The sequence below is a fragment of the Amblyomma mixtum genome, chromosome 1 (genome assembly GCF_055824585.1).
Source record: "Amblyomma mixtum isolate Tamu chromosome 1, ASM5582458v1, whole genome shotgun sequence".
Lineage (NCBI taxonomy): Eukaryota > Metazoa > Arthropoda > Arachnida > Ixodida > Ixodidae > Amblyomma > Amblyomma mixtum.
In genome coordinates, this window is record NC_143012.1 from 265,711,840 (window position 1) to 265,734,756 (window position 22,917).

Consider the following 22,917-nt stretch of genomic DNA (forward strand, 5'->3'; position numbering starts at 1 on the left):
TAGGACAAGCTTGTGACGCTAGCAAAAACGTTAATAGCAAAAAAATGGTAGCCTGCCGACGAGAGAACTGCGAATATATTGAATGTTGTAGTGAAATCTTACAATATATATATATATATATATATATATATATATATATATATATATATATATATATATATATATATATATATATATATATATATATATATATATATATATATGAGAAAGACTGCGGAGTAATGGCTAAAACAGAATCACATTCCATCGTGTCTTACCTTCCATCGCACGTGGATTGTTTTTGAACTTGTTGCCGTAACTCTTACTTCGTAAGGGGAACCGGAGGGAGCTGAAATCGAACGGGCACAGTTAGTATCTCACATCTAACGTCGACGCATGTTGATGAAAGAATGCAATGAAGGATAGTTTGGTGGTGGCATAGTTCACGTGCGAACAATTATTGTTATTATTGCTCTGAACACGCTAGAAATGAAGAGGTTTGAGTTAAAAAGCAAAGGGACCAGCTCCAGACTTCCTCTAGGTCAGGAACAACGTAAGAAAGTGAGACAAAAAGGACTGCAGAGGCAACGTAGTACACAAAAAAAGGAAGCACAGATAAAGAGAGGAGATAGTGAAGATGTTAAAGCAAGAACAAGAAGGAATCAAACATTTACGTAATTCGGGAAAAAAAGAAGGTTGCATAAAAGGCATCGTAAAGATGCTCATCAGTACATCCAGATAAGGAGAGTTGTAGACAGACTCGTCTTACACGCGCTGTCAAATTTGTGTCGAGAAATATAGGAGTAGTAAAGGTCGTGAAATAATTATAACAAAGCCAGCTTTGGCCTTATCTCTATGCCATGTTATCCTTGGAACATATCTTAGTTCACGCGCATTGACTCGCAGCCCTTCCCTGTCCATACGCACACACGCAAAAAAAAAAAAACTCAAATAATATTTTTTCGATGGCGCCAGCGAATCGTGCCTGCTCCACGAGCTGGTGTACTGCTTTTCGAAAGAGGGAAGAGTGATTGAGATAATGAAAGTGAAGAAATGCGGGAAGGAAATATTGGGACGTTCACGGAAGCAGCATGTGCAAGTGGTGACTTTGTGTGATATAATGAAAAGGTGCAAAAAAAGAACAACGAATGAAATTAAGGAAGATACTGGGATGCGAATACCGAGGTTTGAAAAGCAGTAATAAGAACAATGGTATATATTCGAAGGAAAACTGCCGCAGGAAAATTTTTACGGAGAAATTTAAGTTTACACCGCCACTCTAGATCCGCTTCCAATTTTGCTATACCAGCAGGGTACATAAACCTCGCCTGAACCATTTAGGCAGCTTTGTGTCCAAAGATATCCGAACTGCTTTCAAATGACTACCACGGAAAATAGGTCGTGATTTGGAGGGGCGCTTAGCGCGAGAGAAACAAGGACATGAAAAGGACACAGGACGAGTGAATTAGGTAATTTTGCGAAGGCGCGAATGGATAATCAAAATTTTAAAGAGCACTGCAAAGTTCTCCTGCTGAAGACGCGGTTCTGGTCGGTTATCAGTGAAAGTTTAGAAAGAAAATGGAATATTTCATTCTGTCATGGCAAAAAGCTTTCAGAGTCGACATTGAAGACCACGCTTCTTACCTTCTTCATCAGTGGACACCCGTACCTCCTCGCTGGGGCCGGATTTTCCAACTGCGTTTTCGGCCACAATTCGAAGAATGTAGGACGTCCCGGGTACTAGGCCAGTGAGCGTGGCGCGGTTGCTAGGCGTCCCGGTACGCATGCTCATTGGCGCCGACGTTACCTTGTCTTGGAAAAGAAAACATAGCAATCACATGTCACGGCAAGCAAAAGCTTTCATCTAGGTGTCCGCTATAGTTATCCACGCGAGAGAGCGACGCTAGATTGCATCACGCCATATGTGGGCTTGAAGTTATTGTTGCGGTCATAAAAAAGAAGCTGGAGTAATTTTCAGTCTGGCTCTGATTATATTCTTGTGAGGCGGAATTTATGGTTCCCATCAGGGTTTGCTGAAACCGTGCTTGTGCCGAGTGCGTGAGCGGTGCTTGGGCTGACACGAAAGCTGCTCTTAACTCGATACGGTGTGCACTGTGCGTGCTCTTTGTAATTTACGAATGGTTACAAAGCAATGCAGAATCTATTAGTTTCTCTTTTGTGATCAGCAGTGCGTCAAAAGAAAGGCAACGTCAGTGTTCGCACTGTGAAGCAAGCATCTACACAACCACATGGTTGAAATGTTGCGCGATAGAAAAGGAAAGAAGATAAAGCCTCTTGGTTGTATTCCGCAGATAATATAGACGTAGTAGTTGGCACGTCTTGCCGTTCCTGCTTGTCAAGTTTCCTGACGAATGCCGAAGATAGAGCACTTTCACATTGACCGGCATTCCTTACCGACTGGTAGGAGGGTCAGTTAAACTGAGGTTCCTTCCTGTGGGTTAAACTAAGCCCGATGAAGTAATCTCGCGCAAGAGTTATACACCCAAGTCGCTGCAGTCTTTCGGAAGTTAACGGACCCCGCAATACGCTGCGATACCTCAACGCACGTGCAAGTTGAGATACCGTGCAGCCAGCCGGGCGTCTCTCGGCAATTTGCCAGACACCGAGACAACTACAGTACTGAGCAAAGAAGAAGTAAACTTTGGAAATGCGACGCTGGCAGCGGTAGCAATCAATCTCTCAAGCTGTCGCATCCCTTTCTTTGAACCTTATCATACGCTTCCACAGATAGATCCTTCTAATAATCCTCGAGAGTGGAAGGTACTTGCTGCATCTTTAAACTTCAGCTGTACAAAAATCACTGCAAGTAGTTGGGTACAATCTTTAGAAATAAAAAAAAAACCCTTAAAGGAGTTGCTTACCGGTTTCAGGTACGTACAGGATGGTGTACCCTAGGATAGGGCTGTTGCCCGTGTGAGGCTGCGTCCAATATAAAGTGACGGACCGGCTTGTGACTTGTTCAATACGCATATCTCTCGGAGTCTCTGGTGCAGCTATGGACATGTGAGAAGAGCCAATAAAAAATTACATTTTTTTTTTTGCTAGCACTCACGGAGCGCGCTTGACTTGTTTTCTTGGCGTTTTGCTCAGTTTGCCGTAAGTATTTTAAAGTATCTGACGACTTTAATCGACAGGGCAACACCACCGCAAATTAGAAAAAAAAAACACACTAATCTGATGTAATTTAACATGCATATCAGAGCTGTACGACGTCTCTTGTTTATGTCTGGCTAGCAATCATTATGACAGAAGCCAACAGCCACAGAAACCAAGGGGCACAGGGGATTTTTTTTTTAAGTTATTTATTTGGTGGTGTTGGTCAATTTAGAATATTACTGAATATGTTATCGTTTAAAGATAACTGATTAGAAAAGCAGAAGAAAAAACAACCACCTGCCGCCGGTGGGATCCGAACCCACGACCTCCCACGACATAAATACCCCCGAAAGCAGAAGAATTGACAGCCGTCGCCGTAGCTCAGAGGTAGAGCACCGGACGCGTAATTCGGAGGTCGTGGGTTCGGATCCCACCGGCGGCAGGTGGTTGTTTTTTCTTCTGCTTTTCTAATCAGTTATCTTTAAACGATAACATATTCAGTAATATTCTAAATTGATCAACACCACCAAATAAATAACTTCAAAAAAAAATCCCCTGTGCCCCTTGGTTTCTGTGGCTGTTGGCTTCTGTCATATTTATAACGAGCCCCTCATCCCCTTCCCTTGTTTGCTTAATAGCAATCATTAGATCATTTAGCGGCTCACATTTCATGATACATCGCAGCACTTATTGAACTGAAGCTTGTATTGGCGCATTTTAAACATCCGCAAAGAGCTTCTGTATATGCATAAAATTGTAGAGAAACAGTGCACAGTATGGGAAGTAGAGATTAAAGCACCTTGAACAATGAGCTGAATAGTGCGATCTTTCTTCCCGTAAGAGTTGGTAGCCTCGCAGGCAAACACGCCAGAATCTTCTCGACTCACGGACGGAATAAAGACCTTGGAGACTATTCCTTCAGCTGTGGTGTCCTCTTGAAGAACGAACCTGAAAAGTATCAACCGGAACAATTCACTCTCTTGTTTACTGCATAGCCTTGCAATGGTGTTCAGAGAATACCAAGCTTGCCTAAACATACGGTAGCTGAAAAACAAAAACATTTTGGGAACAAACCGGCAACCACAACTGATGTCGGGAATTATAAAAAAGCATTGAGGCTAGCAAAATTGACCAATAAGTTACTAATTACCTTCTTAATGAGCACAGTTTGGTGGACAGTAAGAGTGCGTCCCTTGTGAGTGCAGACAAAAAGATACTATAGTGATTTTCAACCACGAAAATGCTCCAGATATACTTTTATAGGATAGATTAGGAGGACACTTGTCCCGCTTTAAAGTGATGTCAGATTGCTTTTCACGCAGCACCTAACTTGTCAGTGCCACTGGCCACAAAAATTTGCTCTTAAGAAACTAATTAGCAGTTTGCGAGTTCGTAAATTGCTTCATTAGTTAATAAGGAATCTCGGAAGTCTGCCGTGGCTGGTAGTTTGTACTTGAAGAGAATTTCTTTTTTGTAACCACCTCGACTATAGGCATTTTTTAAGTCTTTGATTAAACATCCATCATCTGCTATCGAATATTAAGAGTATTACCTTGCCAAGACACATGAAAAGAAGCCGGACAATAATCGCTTTTACTTGTCAGTAGCAGAATAGTTATGAAATGTTTGAAATCGTTTGCTATTCTCATAAGAGCGAAACAATCACAAAGAAGTAATACACAAAAAAATGACATACGGCGCATGTTCAAGGACAGAACAGGCATAGCAAGGTAAAGAAAGCTGTGAAGACTACATTTTAAAGCGACATATCATCACGATGAGTTGCAATGAATAGCCTATACATATGACACTTCATTGGAAGGAGTCAATCAATGTCATTGGAAGAGTAAATCAACGACGCAAGCGTCGAGTCTGACAAGACACTTCTCGCCGTGCCTCATACACCATGACTAGTTACTGCACTAGTCATGGTACAGAAACCAATCATGGGGTGTGTATGACTTTTTTGTGGTGCTGATTGTTTGTTCTTAAATATCCTGAAAGCCTAATTTATGACACCCTGTATTTTGGAAATCAAATGAAACAGCAACCTTTTTTTACACATTACATAGCTGAGACTAAAATATATGCATGCTTATTGAAGTACTAATATACTTCAGTAGCAACTGATCACTGAAGACGACAGTCGACTGTCATTTCAACGAATGCGTGAATGGAGCGCCTTGCTGCTCCCGTAATGGGCCTGAAGCATGACGACTCATTTTCAGTGTTTAATGGTAGTTGATTGGTGATTCCTGAATGAATGGGTGGAGGCTGGACGTACCGTGGAAGAGAAAGGTCTCCGAAGGGTTTTCGATCTTTAGACCACGTCACTGTCAGCGGGGTTTCTCCGAACACCTCGCAGGAAATTGTGACGTCGTCCTTGGATTTAACCGTCTTGGTCTCGAACTCCTCGGTGAAGTACGGAGGAACTGCGCTTTGAATGAGACAAGGAGCATTTGTTACGCGTCCTTGAGCCAAGCCTGCGTTTTTTGGCTCCTATAGCAGCCAAAGTAGCCGGCACTGCTGTAAGGCACCAACCTCTGCCATCATTTTTGTGTGATTAAAATATTCAAAAAATGCCGCAAACTCTAACGCTGAACAGCAACATGAATGCGGTGAACTTTAGGAACGACCGCAGGTTAAAATGCAGTGCAAGTGATGGAATTGAACGAAGAAAACAGTGATATTTTTAGCGAAGTGTTAATTGGATCCGTATTGTTTGCTTACTTAGAGAAATACGACTGGGAGGCCACGGAAAGGGTGGGAAGCATGTGAGTCGGAGTCTTTATTTCAGTCATTGCTTTACATACGCATAGGTCCACAATGGTTTGCGAGTATTACGATTCACGATTTCCGTATGATGACGCCACATATTGCTGAATGTGTTCAACACTGATGCCTACTGATGCCATGATAAGAAGTATTAAAATAATGTTTTGCTAAAAGCGTCACGATAGTAGACTGTTGTGAACGTTTTTCTTTATTTCTTTATTCGTTAGTTAAACATAGTGCGAAGGAAACATGTTTCAAACCAAAATTATATTTATATTCTGAATTCAGGAAAATTCGCAACACTTCATTGTCCATGAAATCTTCGATGTGCATATTCTGCAAGTTTGTGAAGAAGGAAGACACATTAAAAGTATGATCACGAAATGTTTTCTGTAGAAGCAGCCTTAACAGACCATGAAACTCGGGTGTCTTAGGACTTGCTATAAAATAGAATGCGTGGCTGCAATTTGTTTCAGGATAAATTAATCAACGTATATCTATCGAAATTCGGGTGACCGTTGGACCATTAGAAAGTCGCGTATTGCGAAAATTTATGCTGAAATCTCAATAAAGATCCAGATTAGGATCAAGTAGTCCTCTTTCAAGCACAGTTTGCTGAGCATTCATCTTTTTTGCGGCCTAAAACTTGCTGTGAATATCCACGATTTTAAGCCACTAATGGACGCGTTTTGAATATTTGTGAGGTATACTGGGTAAAACTTTCGGAACTCATTTTAAAACACATTCTGTTATTACCACTTTGCAAGCATCGCCTATATAAGCCAACAACACATCATGGAAGGTTGTCAATTTTATACTTCTTTTAATTCAGCAAGCATGAAATGCTTCCATCAATGATTGTAATGCGTTGCTCTGATTATCATATCAGAAACAAATTTCTCTGGTCTTTATCATTTAGACCAGAGACCTCCTCCTCCTCATTTAAACCGGAGACGTCACTTTCTGCTCCTTTCTCACGGACGTGCGCCACCTTTTGGGTTTTTTTCTCCCAACGCCGACGCCGGGTTTTTGTGACAGGGTACCCGTAACGCTGCCGCCTTAAAATTTGACGGACGAGCCGTTTTCTTGCGACTGACAAACTTCCCCCACTCCCTATCGCCCAAACACCGAATTAAAGGTTTTTCTCTGTAAAGCGTGCTTTTTTGCAGCACAGCTCTTACTGTGGCGAAGCAACAATCCAATGATTACGCAAGGTAGCATTGTGCGCGTGTTTGTGTGCACCGCGAGGTAAGCACATTACTGAAGGCACACTGCATCTTGACACAGCCATATCCATCCATTAAGCTAAACTGAACTCATGAAGAGAGAAAATAAATGAGAAAAAGTGCAGATAAAGTTATGTAGAGCGGCACTGTCTGGCTTATTTCCCAATGCACGAGGTTTCCACCATTGATTGTTTCCGCACTTACAAAGAGACATCGAGGCATCACGAAGCAGCAAAAATAGCTGATTATAAGTAATGCATGTATAGAATATTTCAAAAGGTGGCACATGAAAGTTAAATATTGTACTCTAAAAAAATGTTGGCCATTGTATGAACGCGCAGATGGGCTAGGGACAACAGAGATTGAACCGAGGAGTTGCTGCGCCTGCGCCAAGCATCTAGCTGGCACCGTATTTTATTTGGATAGAAAAGGTACTTAATAGCCGCGTTGAAGCCGTATGTGCTGCTGGCACTGAGAGCGATTTATGGCCGTACATCTTAGGCCTGTGGGCCACAAGGTGTTTCGAGCAACCGTCTCGTACATCGGTGATCTGCCAGCCTCACCGTTGACGTCCAGGAAGGCGGCAGCAGACAGTGCAGGCCCGACTCCGTTGCTGGCTTCGCAGAGGTAGTGACCCTGGTCTTCGAGCGTCACCTCGGATATGACCAGCGATCCGTTCTCCAGCACGTGCATGTGGGGGCTGCTGACGACACTCCGAAACTCGGAGACCTTCTCGTTTTTCTTGCCTGCGGGCGGCAATGGAGAAAGATGAGAGTAAGGGCTGAATGAGACCCTGCGATCACCGTTCTTTGAGCGGGTAGTAGCCTCCGGAGCTCATCTGTTCTCATAGAAATGAAATTGAATCAAGTTCCCCCGCTCATTTTCACAGTCTGTTATTTAGGCTTGCTGGTTAAAGTATTTCTTTTCTTTTGTCTTGTGTCGTTCATGCCATTATTTTCTCGCTATTTTTTTTTTGCGCTCAAACTCTTTCACTCAGGGACTTAGTCAATCCTCCTCTGACTTCTTCTTTCGTTCATTTTGTAGAATTAAATTAAGTAAAGAAGAAACGCAGCCAGACACAAAATTTATCCAGCGGGTGCTGTGATTATAAACTCAAGGAACTGTCAGTTTCCAGACATTGGTGATTAAAAGTAATGAAAAGAGTTAGCTGCTGAAGAGCGAATTTATGTGTTACGAGCGATTAGTCGATTCTAAGACGTCGACATATGCCAGTTTATCGAAGAACAAGTGATAACATTTCCGGCCGCCTGACACGCCTGTAAATTCCCCGGACGGACGATGGTGATATTTTTCAGACTTCGATATGACATAAATATCCCATGAAATCCTTCACGAACACAAGGTGCTGTTCAGAGAGAAGAACGGAGAAAGAAAGGTGTGACGACAGTAAAATAAAGGATAAAAAATTTGTAAATGTCGAAGAAATGCTTGATTAGTATTATTACAAACAATTACAGTACTGGAAGTTGCCCTCAACGTACTGCAAGCTTGGGAATTAAATTACAGACTGATTATTTGGTGTTTCGGCGCAGTAACACGGAGGGTGGATGTTTAGCCAAGACAATGTATGAAGTTTCTTCTTGCTCTGACTAATGTTTGAAAAGTATTTATTCGAAGTGTGTCTCATACACTTCAGGAAGGAGGCCAAAAGGCGTGGTGCCTGACGAGGGCCTTCCTCCCTGGGGGTAAGCAAATTGCATGCAGCATATATACACACAAAATAAACAAATACAATAAATGTAGCGGTCGCCGTGACACTTGCTGGCACGTTAAAAGGAAAACAAAAAAACTGTACAACATTGTTAAGGTAGCTTCAAAGTTGTTGAGATGCGTGCTGTTGGGTTACTGGGAATTATAAAAGAGAAAAAATATATATCATCATGTTAACTGCTATAAATTTACAATATGTCACAGGATGTACCGGTTAGTCATGCAGTCAACAGTGCCATCACTTTTCTCTTGTATATTTTTTGAGTTCTGCATTGATGCAGGAGGTCATTAAATTTTTTGTTTTCATTCAAAAAGGTAGTCATTTGATATCTAATCGTTTGGAATCCGTAATTTGTTCTTGCTTTTGGTGCTCTTATTGTCATGTGCCGAAAGGGGATATGGGTTTTGTGGTAGTTCTGGTGTTGCAAAAAAATGAGTTTCAAGATGAAATCTGTTATATGTTTCAAGCGCTAGCCGAAGAGTTTTTAATTGAAAAATTGTCAGTAACCCTTGTTACTGTATATATAAGCTTCTTGCTATAAACTGGAATATCGTATTGTATGATCACTCTTAGTTTGCTCAGGCGCAGTGTGGGCGAATTCTAGCATCACAGTGCCAATTTCAAAATAGCTGCGAGGACAGAGGAGAAGCAGAAGCTGGGAACGTTATTGACTAATATTATTCTTGGAATGAAATTTAGGCGTGTCTTCGGCTGTGCTACTGTGCAGTTTTCGCAGACATGGAAGAATAATGAAAGAATATTGTAGGTCGTCGTGTCTACATGCCTTTAATTGTGCGCGAAGGCACATGGAATATCATGCGAGCTGTTATTTAAACACCTTATGATTTCATGATTTCACCCCGCAATATATATATATATATATATATATATATATATATATATGACAGAAGCCAACAGCCACAGAAACCAAGGGGCACAGGGGATTTTTTTTAAAGTTATTTATTTTGTGGTGTTGATCAATTTAGAATATTACTGAATATGTTATCGTTTAAAGATAACTGATTAGAAAAGCAGAAGAAAAAACAACCACCTGCCGCCGGTGGGATCCGAACCCACGACCTCCGAATTACGCGTCCGGTGCTCTACCTCTGAGCTACGGCGACGGCTGTCAATTCTTCTGCTTTCGGGGGTATTTATGTTTACAAGTAACCTAACCTTGAGAGTGTTCATCAGCGCCACCCACGTTCATAAGCGGCGGACGTAGAACGTCCTGAGTTACCGCAGGTGTGACGTAGAACGTCATCGAACGGAGAGGGTGGAAGCTGCGTGAGAACCCTCTTATGCTTCCTAAGGCGTCAAGGCTGCCAGAATCGAGGCCCTCGCTAAGCATTTAAGCAAACAAGGGAAGGGGATGAGGGGCTCGTTATAAATATGACAGAAGCCAACAGCCACAGAAACCAAGGGGCACAGGGGATTTTTTTTTAAGTTATTTATTTTGTGGTGTTGATCAATTTAGAATATTACTGAATATGTTATCGTTTAAAGATAACTGATTAGAGAAGCAGAAGAAAAAACAACCACCTGCCGCAGGTGGGATCCGAACCCACGACCTCCGAATTACGCGTCCGGTGCTCTACCTCTGAGCTATGGCGACGGCTGTCAATTCTTCTGCTTTCGGGGGTATTTATGTTTACAAGTAACCTAACCTTGAGAGTGTTCATCAGCGCCACCCACTTATATATATATATATATAGAAGCCAACAGCTCCTCTTATGTTCGGCTTCTCTTAAATGTATAACGAGCCCCTCATTTCCCTTCACTTGTCTGATATATATATATATATATATATATATATATATATATATATATAGAGAGAGAGAGAGAGAGAGAGAGCGAGAAAAGAATTTTTTGCGAATGTGCGTATAGCTCACTCTGAAAATGAGCTGTTTGTGTTTTAAAAAAAAACGGTAGCATGGTTCTTGAATACGTTGCAATACAGCACGATTATTATATATAGTCGACGCTTCTGAAAAACCAGAATGTGCAATTTTAGTGTATATTAACCGCAAGCATATAATGCTTCTGCATTCTTCGCCTCTCAGTTCTTACAAATGTTGTTCCTCAGCGCTGCAAGCTCCCAATAGGTTTTTGTTGAAGATAAGTAAGAGTTTAACGGAAGCTTTCGCGAATTCTCTTTTCATCTGTGTAATTCCTGTGATAAACCCGCTTTCGTGGCGCTTGTCTAAATTCAAAATAAAAAAAAATCTTGTATCTTATAAACCTGTAAAACGAAGTATCCTGCATTTATCGATTAATTTGCAAAAATAAAGTCTGCGCGCTCGTAGCACGTGAACGTTTGTGCAATAAATGTTGTATAGCCAACAGTTTTCTGGATTCGAGCTGGTAGACATAAAACGCTAGCGCCGCAGCAAAAGTGCTCTATGTATTGCCCAAGCACGTTCCGCGCACATAAGAGACAGGCATAGGCGGCCAATAAAGAGAAGTAATTTTGTCAAGAGCTCGCTCATAACTTCGGATATTTGTTTCGCCCAAACATAAAATATACGGAAAATTCTCTGCCACTAAATTTCACGAAGCAAACAACGTGCACCACAAATTTGTGGTTTTTGTGCACCACAAAAACCGCCTTCGGAACCAAAAAATACATTTTTTTTGTCTTATTTTTTCTACTCTGCTTTAATGGGAATCTGTCACTACCTATGTTTGCAAAATAGCAGCGTTGCCATGCCAACAGGCAGCCGATGCCCTGTAACTTCGCTGAATGTTAAGCGGAATGCAAGAAACAGTAGCATCCTGACTGATTTCTACGGGCACAAAGAAGGGCTTAATTAAAAAGCTGCCGCGTTTTCTGGCAATATTTAGCGCGTTAGGCCTCATAACCAGTGGGCTTAAGCTAGCTGGGTGTCTCGGAACGTAATTACCATAACGGACGCCTCATTTTTACTCGCCAGGAAAAAATACTGCATGTCCCTGGGGTGCGTACGCGCGTAGAACGAATACTCCTTCGCGCGTAAATAACGGCCATTTTGTCCCAACTTGTTGCTTCTTATTCAAACCACGGTACTAACGCGCTATTTTCTCGAAAGAGATTATCTCAACTCAGCTGCATGCACGGTTCCATTTTATTATTTTTTTCAGTGCAAGAATGTACAGGCTGAATGGCAACCTAACCCCTTTCACCACCAACATTCCTGAGAGTCTGCAAAGAAGGTGTCGTGTTTCCAAGAACGCAAACAAAAAGAGGTGAATAAATTGCATAAGTATGAGCAGAGCTTCAAAAAGCACGTGTATTCAACTCATTAAGGTAAAGAGCGTTGTTTACATAAAGCGCGTTCCTTTTCACCCACGCTGCTTTAGAAAAGAAAACCAGGTCTGCAATAGAAATTACAGCTCTCCAGCTGAATCACTGACGTAGGCGAACGGTAAGTGTCGGCTATGCTCTTCAGTAGAGATTGTGAGCCAGCCAAAAGTCCTTAATGAACGTTTTAAAGCACATGCTTATATAATTCAGGTTTACTCTATAGCTTCCCGAAACTGCTTCCCGCCTAGAATCTTGGGAAGCAGTGTAATTTTTGATGCATTTATTCGTAAAGTTTTAACCAAATTGACCAAATTACGGAATGAGAAACGCCAGACGAGCCGCATGGTAAAGTCTCCAGCCTTGCGAGCAGCTTCCCCAAACACGTTTCTGGGCTAGTTGTTAATTCATTGCTAAACATTCTTCAGATGAGCACAGAGACAGACGTGAGAAGACACTGCCTTTCCTGTCACGTCTGTCTCTATGCTCGTGTGTAAAAAAACGTAGCGATGAATTACTTGTCTAAAAAAATGCACAACCAACTAGCGCAGCAAAGTGTTGTGTTAACCGAGCTTTCTTGTACTGTGGGCCCTTTTTATCTTGTTTCGTCAAAAAAGAAAAAAAAAAGAAAAAAAAAACAGCGCCCGCCTTGTCACGTATGTCTGTTCTCGTATGGAAAATGTGTAGCGGTGAATTATTTTTTTGTAGAAAAAAAACTGCAAGCAGTGGTTACTTCTTGCTTTTTGTAGATTCAGCCACTAAAAAAAGTGGAAGTTAGAGTCGGCGTAGAGTAATACGGCGTCTGTCACTGACATTATTAAAATCCCCCCCCCCCCCCCCCCCCCTTCCCTGCTTTCCACAGGTACCGAGACTTGCAGTGGACCTCTATGCATAATAATTTGACTAACGAAGTAGTTTTCTATGAGAACATGTAAAATCACTGTACGAATATTTGCGAATGGAAATATTTGGAATCTTATTTTTTGAGGTTACTTTCTACTGCCAGATAAATGTCTTGTAGAGTGTTTGAAAATTAATAACTTCTGCGTGCTACGTAATTGCGAATACGCTTCTAAGGATTATTCGTGAACTTTACTCCCTCCTCTAGACCTAGAAACCACAGAGAGCTGGGTAGAAAGGACGTGATTTCAATGATGTTGTCCAAACACATAACAGAGAGGGTTACGTTAATCTAATATGCTGCAATGAACAAGAAAGAGTGCATGAGTTATAGCGTCAGTAAATGAATGAATGAATGAATGATCAGCATAAACTTTTAAGCATTGTTAAAAATTTTTCGAAGATGCCTCATGTCTGCAGTCAACCACTGTCACCACCTTAGTGCTATGCTAGTCGACCGATGATATAAACGTTGGCGCCAGAGGAGTACAAAGTCTTGTTGAACAGGAACAGCATCTCCTCGGCTGAGTTGGTTCTCGCGCATACACAACATACTGTACAAGCCATTCACAAGACAGTTTCCCCTCCTATCGTTCGTAAATGCAATAAAATATCACGGAACTTTTAGTGGTCCTTCCCTTGGCTCGCTTGTCGGTAGTTGAAAAAGAATACGTGACATTTGTAGTCATTTCATTCAGCCACTGCGTATGTTATCTTCGCCTTGCATGGTCTCTGTATGGCATGACACGTGAAGGGTGTTCTGTGTCAGCCAATGCATGCAGCATCCGTCAAAGTCTTGTGGGGTGCAGATGTCATAACGCGTATCTTTTAGTAGTAAGAAACGCACCACTGCGCTCGCATGTTTCTATTAAAAACCTGTGCTTAAAAAAAATCTTAGAAATTTAATTATGCAATTCCGTACGCACTATAATATCATTATTGTTAATGATAAGTGGTCAGCTGTCCAAAAGACGACCGCCGGACGCCATTTTTTGGGTGTCTTCGATATTCGAGGACTGAAAGAAATTGCAGGCCAGGACTATTTCAATGTCTCAGAGGCACTTTATACTATCACGTGATTTTTATTTTTTAAAGACATACGCCTGATTCAAAGCGTGCAATAGTCGACGTCACTGCATTAAGGACGAAAAAAAAACGTTCAGAAGTAATGACAGCTTATTTGCCGAGTTGAGATGGGCTTTCAGTACATTCTGCTGTGCTATCTTATGCTCTGTAGATATGAGCATAAATAACATTGAATTGGGTTTGACGTATCGTGCTCTCGAGACGTAACTTAAGTAGATGGTGACTGAAACAAAATTTCGGAAAAAGGCAAAAGCTTCGCATTTTCTTCCTCATGTTGTCATACTGAGCTTCCTGGGCACCTGTCATGTACAAGTTCTCACGGCGCCTCAGAGAAGCGACATCACCTAATGCGCGCGTTAGACGTGGGAAATATATCAAAAAGTGAGAATATTTCTAATATACACTAAATGCTGTTGTAGCTGGATGGTTAGTTGGAAAGAGCCTTAGATTTTTTTTTCCTTTCAAAGGAAAACGCCAAGAGAGGAGCGCTAAGTGCTTCTCGCTGTTAACGTTTTCTCTAAGGAGTTTTACGACACTAAAGCAGCTGCGAATGGAGTGAATAAAATAAAAAAAGGCTACGAACTAGTAGGCGGGGAAAAACTGGTGACAAGGATTTGCTTTTGCAACGTTCGTGCTAATTTTCTTATGGTACAATTCGCTTCAAATACAGTTACGTCTTTAAGTTCTTACACGTGTCTCATTTTTTTTTTTACCCTGCAAACATGCTCTGTTCATTTTCTATGAATGTAAGCGGAAAAAAGTCGCTTCTATTATGTTCTTCTCATTAACAACACTGAATAGAGCCGTATTGTGAGCAGTTTATGATTAAAACTCCTCTTAGCCTTGCTTATATTTTTGAGAAAAGGCTCGGCAGTCTCCTGTAATGCGCTCGGTTTAACATTGTTCTTGAGTTGCTTTTATTTAGATGGTTTATTGAACAGGCTCTCATCGTGTTGTGAATAAGGGACCTTTATTGTAGTGTTTGATGAAAGGCATTATATTAAAGAAATTTTCTGACAATTTTCCAGAATGCTGACACATTGTTGGCAATGCGCCAGTGAAGAAGGGAAGCGACATACTTTTTTTTATTTATTTATAGATACTGCGATCTTGTACAGATCATAGCAGGGTGGGACAAAACAAAATACAAGCATATAAACACACACAAACTCACAACATTTACAGGCACTTTTTAAACAGAAGTAAAGAATTTTGATTAACAGTCTCGCTATTAAGTTTATTCCAATCAGTAATTCTAATCAGTAATCAGCTTAACGTGATGGCTGCGAAAAAAAAAAACAGTAGGTCAAATAACTATATGACAAAACGACAGTAAAAAAAATTACCGACGATTACGTTACTTCCTAATGCGAAATTTGAGCGCAGCAAAAAGCTGTTTCACGTTTTCGATAGATTGAGGCAAAGAAATCGAGCAACACATGTATGCGCTATCACAGAGTTTTTTTTTTATTTTTCACACGTATTCCTTTAACAAAGATTCCACTAACAGTTCTTGACAGTCATGAAGGAAGCTTTGTGGTCGGAGAAATAGACTGATATATGTTCGACTTGGTACACCAATGCTTGATTCTCAAAGACGAGATCTATACAAGTGCCTCGCGAGGTTGTCACAGCCGTGGGACGCGTTACGAGCGAGAGGAACGGGATGTTCTCCCGCATAAGTGTTAGGAAATTGCTGTTTGTCTTTATGTCAACATTAAAGTCCCCCACTACTAACATCGGTGTGGATCGATGGACGGTTAATGCGAGTTGCAGGAAGTGCACGACGTCTTTCGTGAGTGCGGTAGGGGCGAAGTAGGCAGCTACTACCAGCAAGCCGTTGGGCAACTTTGCGGCGCACAGTTCGCCAACTTCATGTGACGTGCCAAACATTTCGACTGGTATTGCAGAGAGACCTGTGCGCAAGTAGATAGCGACTCCCGCCGCTGTGTTGTGGTCTCTGCGAGCACCACAGCAGTATAGGAAATCTATGATTTCGAGAGGCTCTTCGGGATCCATCCAGGTTTCAGCAAAGCAAAGTACAGAGGAATGGCGCAGAATGTGATCGTGGTGTACGTCCTTGGCATGTGCGGCAAGGGAGCGTACGTTAAGAATGTGGTTGTGAATGATGAATCAAGTGCTGCCAGCGAATGACGCGTCCATTGGCTGTCTGCGTGTGTTACTGATGTGTGGTTAACATGTTAAGCTTCGCCTGTAAGATTTGAACGCGACAGCGTCTTGCAACGCTGCCAGGGAGTCCACAGAACGCCATCGCCAATTCGGCTGTACGCCTTGCTGGACGGTAAATTTATTATTTGAGGAAAGGAAATGTATCTCTCTCGCATATCTGGGTGGACACCTGCACCTCGCCGTAAGGGGAAGGGGGAAGATGGGAGTGAACGAAGACGCCGTATTAGCTAGACGCGCCTTTGTTCATTCCAAACCATTCAGCTGGCATTACGGAGTGGCTAGCGTGCTCCTATCGCACTCCGGAGACCGTGGTTCGATTCCCCAACTCGACCAATTTCGTTCTCGGTTTTATAGATTTATGCGGTCTAACTAGAAAGGTTAATTAGGCTACTTCATATTTACATTATTGCATTTCTATCCATCGTGTTCTGTCATTAACCTGTCAATTATTGGAACTGTCTAGGATGTTCGACACAACGTATATGAAACGAGCAACGTCTTACTGAGTGGGGAAGTGCGTGGTGGTGGAGGGAACGCGGCTTCGTACTTATCTGTTTTTTTTTTTTCAGCAGCGTCTCCTTCCGCGGACGCTGTTGTCGCTGCGGCGCGCGTCTTTCTTTTCTTTTCTTCTGACCTCTTCATTCTCCTCTATATTAATTAGGCTAATTGATTAATTAAGCAATTAACTAAACTCAGTCCAACTTAGTTGCAGCATCACTATACGATCCCTTTGATTGGTTGCATGGTTACTAGCCAAAGTACAATTGGCCCCATTTGAAATTCGCGCACTGTGACGTCACGAGCATTTCGACCAATTGAAAAGCATGACATTGGGGGCGGAGCTGGTTACGAGGCCGACGCCGACGCCGACGCCGACGCCGACGCCGACGCGAAACCCAGGAACGAATGCCAAAGAGCTGCGCTCTAAAAAATAAATTCACCCTCACATTATTCACACCGGATAGTTGATTAGGTTTTAGAGGCATTTTATTTTCTTGGAATCAAGAAGAATTGCCATTACCATGCGCGATTCGAGGTAACTGGGATTACATCTCAAACAGCACCCGTATGTAAAATAAATATTTTAACACAAAATGTCCTTGTAATCTCTACAAAATAAACAAAAATATCGTCGCTTGCTATGCTGGGTAAACTGTTCCGTGACTTACACGTGTCGCTAAGTTATATTTGTTATCATTTTCATAGGCAATAAATATATCAGAAGGTACGAGTTTCGCGTTCGGGCGGAAAAAAGCTTCAAAAGTCCAGATGGCCTCAAGCACAATCAGCCCCGGTTCCCGTTATCCCTCCGGTACGCGGCGCGCCTCTCTCAGAGGAGCTCCATTTCGCGAAGCAAGAATGCTCGGTGAGCGGCCTTCGCTTTTTCCCATATACGGCGGATAGCAGCAAAGAGCTTGACGCATTACTCCACGGGCGCCGACAAGGATCGGGCGGAGGTTATGCCACGGAACGGGACTGCCGCATTTTGTGGGAGGTCTCCCTTCTAAGGAGAAGCTCTAGGGGGAGGAAAAGAAGGAAGGGGAAAAGTAGGGTTCATAGCTCACCGTAAGCCACCTTCCATCGGTGCACGGGCAGCGGGTTCCCATCGGCCTCGCAATCGAACACCGTGCGCTGTCCCCTAGTGGACGATTGATCGCTCGGCTGCTTCATCCATCTCGGCGACGCTTCCAGGTCGTTCGCAGTTGTCCGGCGGCGTGTAGGCAGGGCGGTAAGAGCCGGGATGGGGGAGGGAAAGGCAAAAGGGAAATAGAGGGGAAGGAAGAGGAAGAATCGAGAGCTCAAGTTTAGGCGGATGAAAACAAGAAGAGGAAAAAGGGGAGCGCGCAACAGAAAGCAACCGGTTTCCCTAAAAGGGATGGAAGAAAGGAAAGTTTCTCCGAATAAAGGAAAATGGGTGCAAAATAAGCACGCGCTCAGGAACGCAAGCTGCAGCCTACGCAGTTTGGATGTCGTGAGATAACAGAGGAAGCAGGGGATGAGGAGGAAGCCTCCGTAACAGCGGAGTGAGAATGGTTGGCAGTGACTCGACGTAGCAGCCCGTATCTCGGAGCCGTCGGGGGAGGCGAAGCTGAGGAGTAAGGGAGGTCAGTAAAGATGAGCGAGCTTGGGTAGGGCATTATGGCAGCCGGCATTAGAAGGTGGGTGAGGGATGACAGAGGCTAGGAGGGAAACAACGACGCCCCCTATTGCCGCTGCCATCGCTGCTCTACTGCTGCGCGCGGCGACGGATTCCCGCTAAGAAAGAGGATGGCTGGGAGAAAAGTGACCATTGTGCCCGCGCGGGAATCTGTGTCGACTCTCGGAGCTGGGTTCCTTTACAGATGGTAGAGAGAGAATCGAAGGCGGTCTTCTTCTTTGGAGAAAGAAGCGAAGAGAGCTCGACGTCCGTGCGTGCAGAGCGACGGCCCTGAAGCGGGCGATGCTGGCGGCGGGTGAAGGAGAGGGTGTGAAGAAAGGGATGGGTGGGACGTCCAGATCGAGAAGAGCCCGTTAACGGCTTTCGCTGATACACGGCTATAGACGGTAAATCCCGCTCAGTGCGCGCGTGTGGGCTGCTTTCTTGATTGTACGTTTTCCTTTTCTTTCATGACAACGGGACTGATTGCTAGCCAATGGTGGACTCTCAGAAGGGCACGCTTTTCTCCGTTTGTTCTCTAGGGAAGGCATGATCGAGTTAGTTATAAACGTCGACGAGATTGCGTAGCTTTTGGCCGCGCCGACCTGCCCGTAGCATCTGCTTGTTCAGAGAAGCTTATTGCGTTCTCACTTCATTGGCGTAGATCTGCAATCTCGTTGAGCCATTGCGCGCAGAGATATCGTGGACGTAAAGGTAAACTATAGCAATCGCTACCTTAGAAATATGCCACCCACCGCAGACATTTTCGTTTCTGAAGCGGAGGATATAAAGTCGCTAAAAAGAAACACCCCATTTGATAAAGAGAGAAACTGCACACAACGAACATTAAATGAGAAGGCACAAGACGAGAGCTTCGCCTGTGCAGTACCGTTAGTACTTAGGCGTTAATCAGGCTCAGAATACTTCAGGAGCTGTTTCACAAGGTTATTACCGGGACAACATTAATAGCCTGTCGTTGGGCATTTTGAATTTTTTGGGTAAAATGGTAAAAAGTGCGTGGAGAAGAACTTTCTGAATCAGAAGTGCAAGCGTAGAGAGAATTAAACGGAGCATGGGATGGCATCGTGAGCCCCTCGACACGACGGCTATCAGAAGTGAGTGGTATGTCTGAGGCGTGCATGCACAAAACAGTCGCTGATATCATGAGCTCTATTTTTTTTTTCAAGGGAAGTCTTGAATGCTGTCACCAAAACGCAACGTGTTTTCTTTGCTGCTGTCTTTGTCTTTCTGCCGCAATTAGAGCGATTATTGCAAATTATCTGCAGCAACAGTTCACGTGGTCGAAGCGAGGGGTGCCTCCTTCAAGTTTGCCGACAATAAGAGAGGAGCTGGACTGCAACAGAAGTACATTAGAAATTTAATGAATGTTCGCAGTTCTAAAACACACTTGGTAACAAAATGAAATAGTAAAAGAAACTTAAACGAAGCATTTGCGGAACTTTGGAGAAAAACGTCGCAATGCTGGAAAGTGTACTAAACAGAACTTTCTTTAAAAAAGCACCTGGCTTCTGAATGGAAAGCGCCGACAGATGGCGGGAAAAAGCACTCAGGCAGAAAGTTTTACTTTCCAAGTTCCTGGCAGAGGCAGTTTTCGAGGCCATGCTGTGCGTTCGCATCAATATTTTGGCTCATGCAACACATAAGCGTTTTACCTTATTAAGAGAAAAGTTTGTGGCGGCTGTTCAGGCATGGAAAGAATGGCTTGTCAGCAGGTCACTGTAGCAGTGCTTCGCGTGAATGTAATCATGTACTACATCCCCTTCACGTGAAAAAAGTAGTTAAGGTTGCAAAAGCCCTCACGGCAGACACTCTCAGTGTCTCTAGCGTTCAGGTAATAGTCTACCTACCACTGACATCCATCCTCGCTGTGTAGTTAGCCGTGGCTATTCCTGAGGTGGCTTTGCAGCTGTAGTTGCCGGAGTGCCTGCGAGTGACGTTATCCATGGTGAGCGAAGAGGCGAAGTCGCCCAGGCGTGTGATCTTGGCCTCCGGGTGAATGTCGCTGAGCGGGGCCCCATCCTTGAGCCAGTCGATGTCCATAGGGGACTCCCCAGACAGGACGCTGCATACAACCGTGGTCCGCATACCTTCTTGCAGGTTCTTCATGAAGAGGAACGGGTTGATAACGGGTCTCGCTGAGAGAAAAGAAACAGGAGGCAGGAGACTATTTAGAAGCACCGTCATCAGGATGTACCTTAGCCACGCTATTGCTAAACAGCTGACATTTTTGCGCCTATATATTCACGACTAACATATCTGCTATGAATGTATTGGTTCCGAGAAGTTAAGGGAAAGAAACGAGAACTAAGTTCAGCACGAACGACTCAGCGATAAGATGACCCCGCGGCGACGTTCGCGATGCTGTTTGTCTTTGCGAGCATGTGTTTATTCCGTTGGCGTACGTTGACCAAGCGACGGCTTAGATGGCTGTCCGAGCACGGCCAAGCTGGCAGCTAGTTCGATTTTTCCCTCTCCTGCACTAATGTTGCATTAATCTGGCCACAATGTTCGGTTTAACGTACTGCTCACGTATGTATGTATGTACGTACGTAGGGCTGAATTTTACCTTTCCCTATGCTTTTACTGACGCTGGCGAGTGCACCAAATGTCGGCTGCTGACTGCGGCTCAATCGACGGCCCGCGTCAGACATGGCGAAGGAGCTGCAAAACCCGCGAGTGTCCTCCGCTATGAGCCATAAAGAAGACGGACGGCCACGGGCTCGTGAGGTGCGCTTAGTCCAGTCACGCGATGTTGTTGCAACACCATCGCGAGCACCGACGCTCAACCGACTACCGAGCCATTAACAACCATTAATAACCGGCATGTGAGAGAGACTTGTGAGGCTGCGTGCAGGGAAGCATCATTGTACGCCATGTCGGTTTAGCTCCCATAACAGTTATTCGCCGCAAAAGAAGGAATAAGCAAGAAACTGCAGTTATGTGAGAGAAAATAGCCCCAGGTTGAAGGGAGATATGCGGAGTAATTGTGGAAGGACATGAGAAAGAAAATGACGAAAATTGTAATGAAAGGGATCGGGAAATTTGTGTTAGGGGGAAAACGCGCGGGTTCACGCTGGAGGATAAGTAATGAATCTGGCAGATCGAGGAATGTACGGCGTGTAGTAGGAGAGAAAAATAGGTTATGAAAAAAAAAATCGCATTAATATGTGCACTGAGAAAAATTATAAAGAGAAATGTTTTGTTTGACGACAGTGAACAAAAAGGCATGCAAAGAAAAGGTGACAGGACGATCAGTGAATGGGATACGAGAGAGCTTCCATATCAGCTTGATTCACCCTCATTGATTACGTTGGTGATTTTACTCTAATGAATACTTTTTCTGACTGGGTAGAGGAGAGGTGGGGAGATATGTTGAGGTTGACGGCCGACGTGGGGTAGGGTGGGATGGAGAAGTGGCTGCTGGGTGGTGCTTCTGGATGGGAGCTGGCCTACCCTCACGTCTTTGAATTCGCTTTGCCGATGCCTTTTTCACGATGCCTTCTAGTGTGCTGAGGCGTTGTGGAGGGTGGATTTGGGTGGGCGGTTGGGGTATGGTTGGTGCCTTTGAAGGGTGGCAGCTTTACTCGACGGGGCTTCACATAGAGGCTTACAGATAACGCCGTCATCTCCGACAAGCGCCTATGTTACTGCTGTCGCAGTAAAAACCAAAATCTCTAATGCGCGCACGTTATTCGAAGCTAAGTCACCAGAAAATTCATAAGCGCTCTTGGTAGGACGAGTGAACAGAAATTAAATTTTCCAGGAAATTTAATGGTAGGAAGATTCAGAAAAAAACTTGCAGGCTTCACTTTATGAATGGTTATCGGGCGTCTTAACTCGTTTCCGGTCTACAGGAGTGCTTGAGAAAGTTGTCAATGTATGATTCTCTCAAGCTCTTCTTCCAGGATTTGTAGTACTACTGCATGTGCACCGTACCATGGAGACTGGATTAGCGAGCACCAAGAGAGAGAAAGCGATGAACTGTGCCGCTGTGCTGTGATATGTTACTTTGCTTACATAAACTTCAATAAAACAGAGAGTTGAGCTAGTTGGTACATGTTGCTTGGAAAAAACAGCGCTAGGACGAAGGACAAAGAAAAGAGGACTACAGGACCGGCTTTACATAAACTTGATCCCGAGTTCTTTCCTCAGAGAGGGTTCGCTCAGAAGCGTTTTGGCGGAAAATTATTCGCGCTAGCTCTGGTGGGGGCTAGTTGCTCTCCAAGTTTTACTACTGAAGGATCAGATTATGGACCGCAGGGGCGTGTTAACGTTCGAAACTTCTCCGAACTTGCAATGATAAAAGCAGCGGTAAAGAAGGTTAGAAAAGGCGTTGAATACAATCTAGACATTTCCGAGCACGTCCGACACTATCAGAAACAGAGACGACGTAGATTCTAAGGGGAAACTATCATCAGAGTAAAATACCAATAGCGAAAGTGCTTCTCTCTGAGTAGGCAAGAAAACAGGAGGA

General features: G+C 43.6%; 1 protein-coding gene across 1 annotated transcript in view; it reads right to left on the reverse strand.

Annotated features, from left to right (window-relative positions):
* LOC149371618 (cell adhesion molecule Dscam1-like) overlaps positions 1–22,917 on the reverse strand; it is a 437,517-nt gene that overhangs the window by 27,305 nt on the left and 387,295 nt on the right. The window contains exons 9-16 of the mRNA XM_089565876.1: positions 20,291–20,578; positions 17,851–17,970; positions 7,661–7,843; positions 5,381–5,528; positions 3,896–4,044; positions 2,862–2,993; positions 1,624–1,791; positions 258–328 (exon numbers count right to left, since the gene is read on the reverse strand). Coding sequence (XP_089422002.1) covers positions 258–328; positions 1,624–1,791; positions 2,862–2,993; positions 3,896–4,044; positions 5,381–5,528; positions 7,661–7,843; positions 17,851–17,970; positions 20,291–20,578 — 1,259 coding nt within the window. The remainder of the gene's footprint in view (positions 1–257; positions 329–1,623; positions 1,792–2,861; positions 2,994–3,895; positions 4,045–5,380; positions 5,529–7,660; positions 7,844–17,850; positions 17,971–20,290; positions 20,579–22,917) is intronic.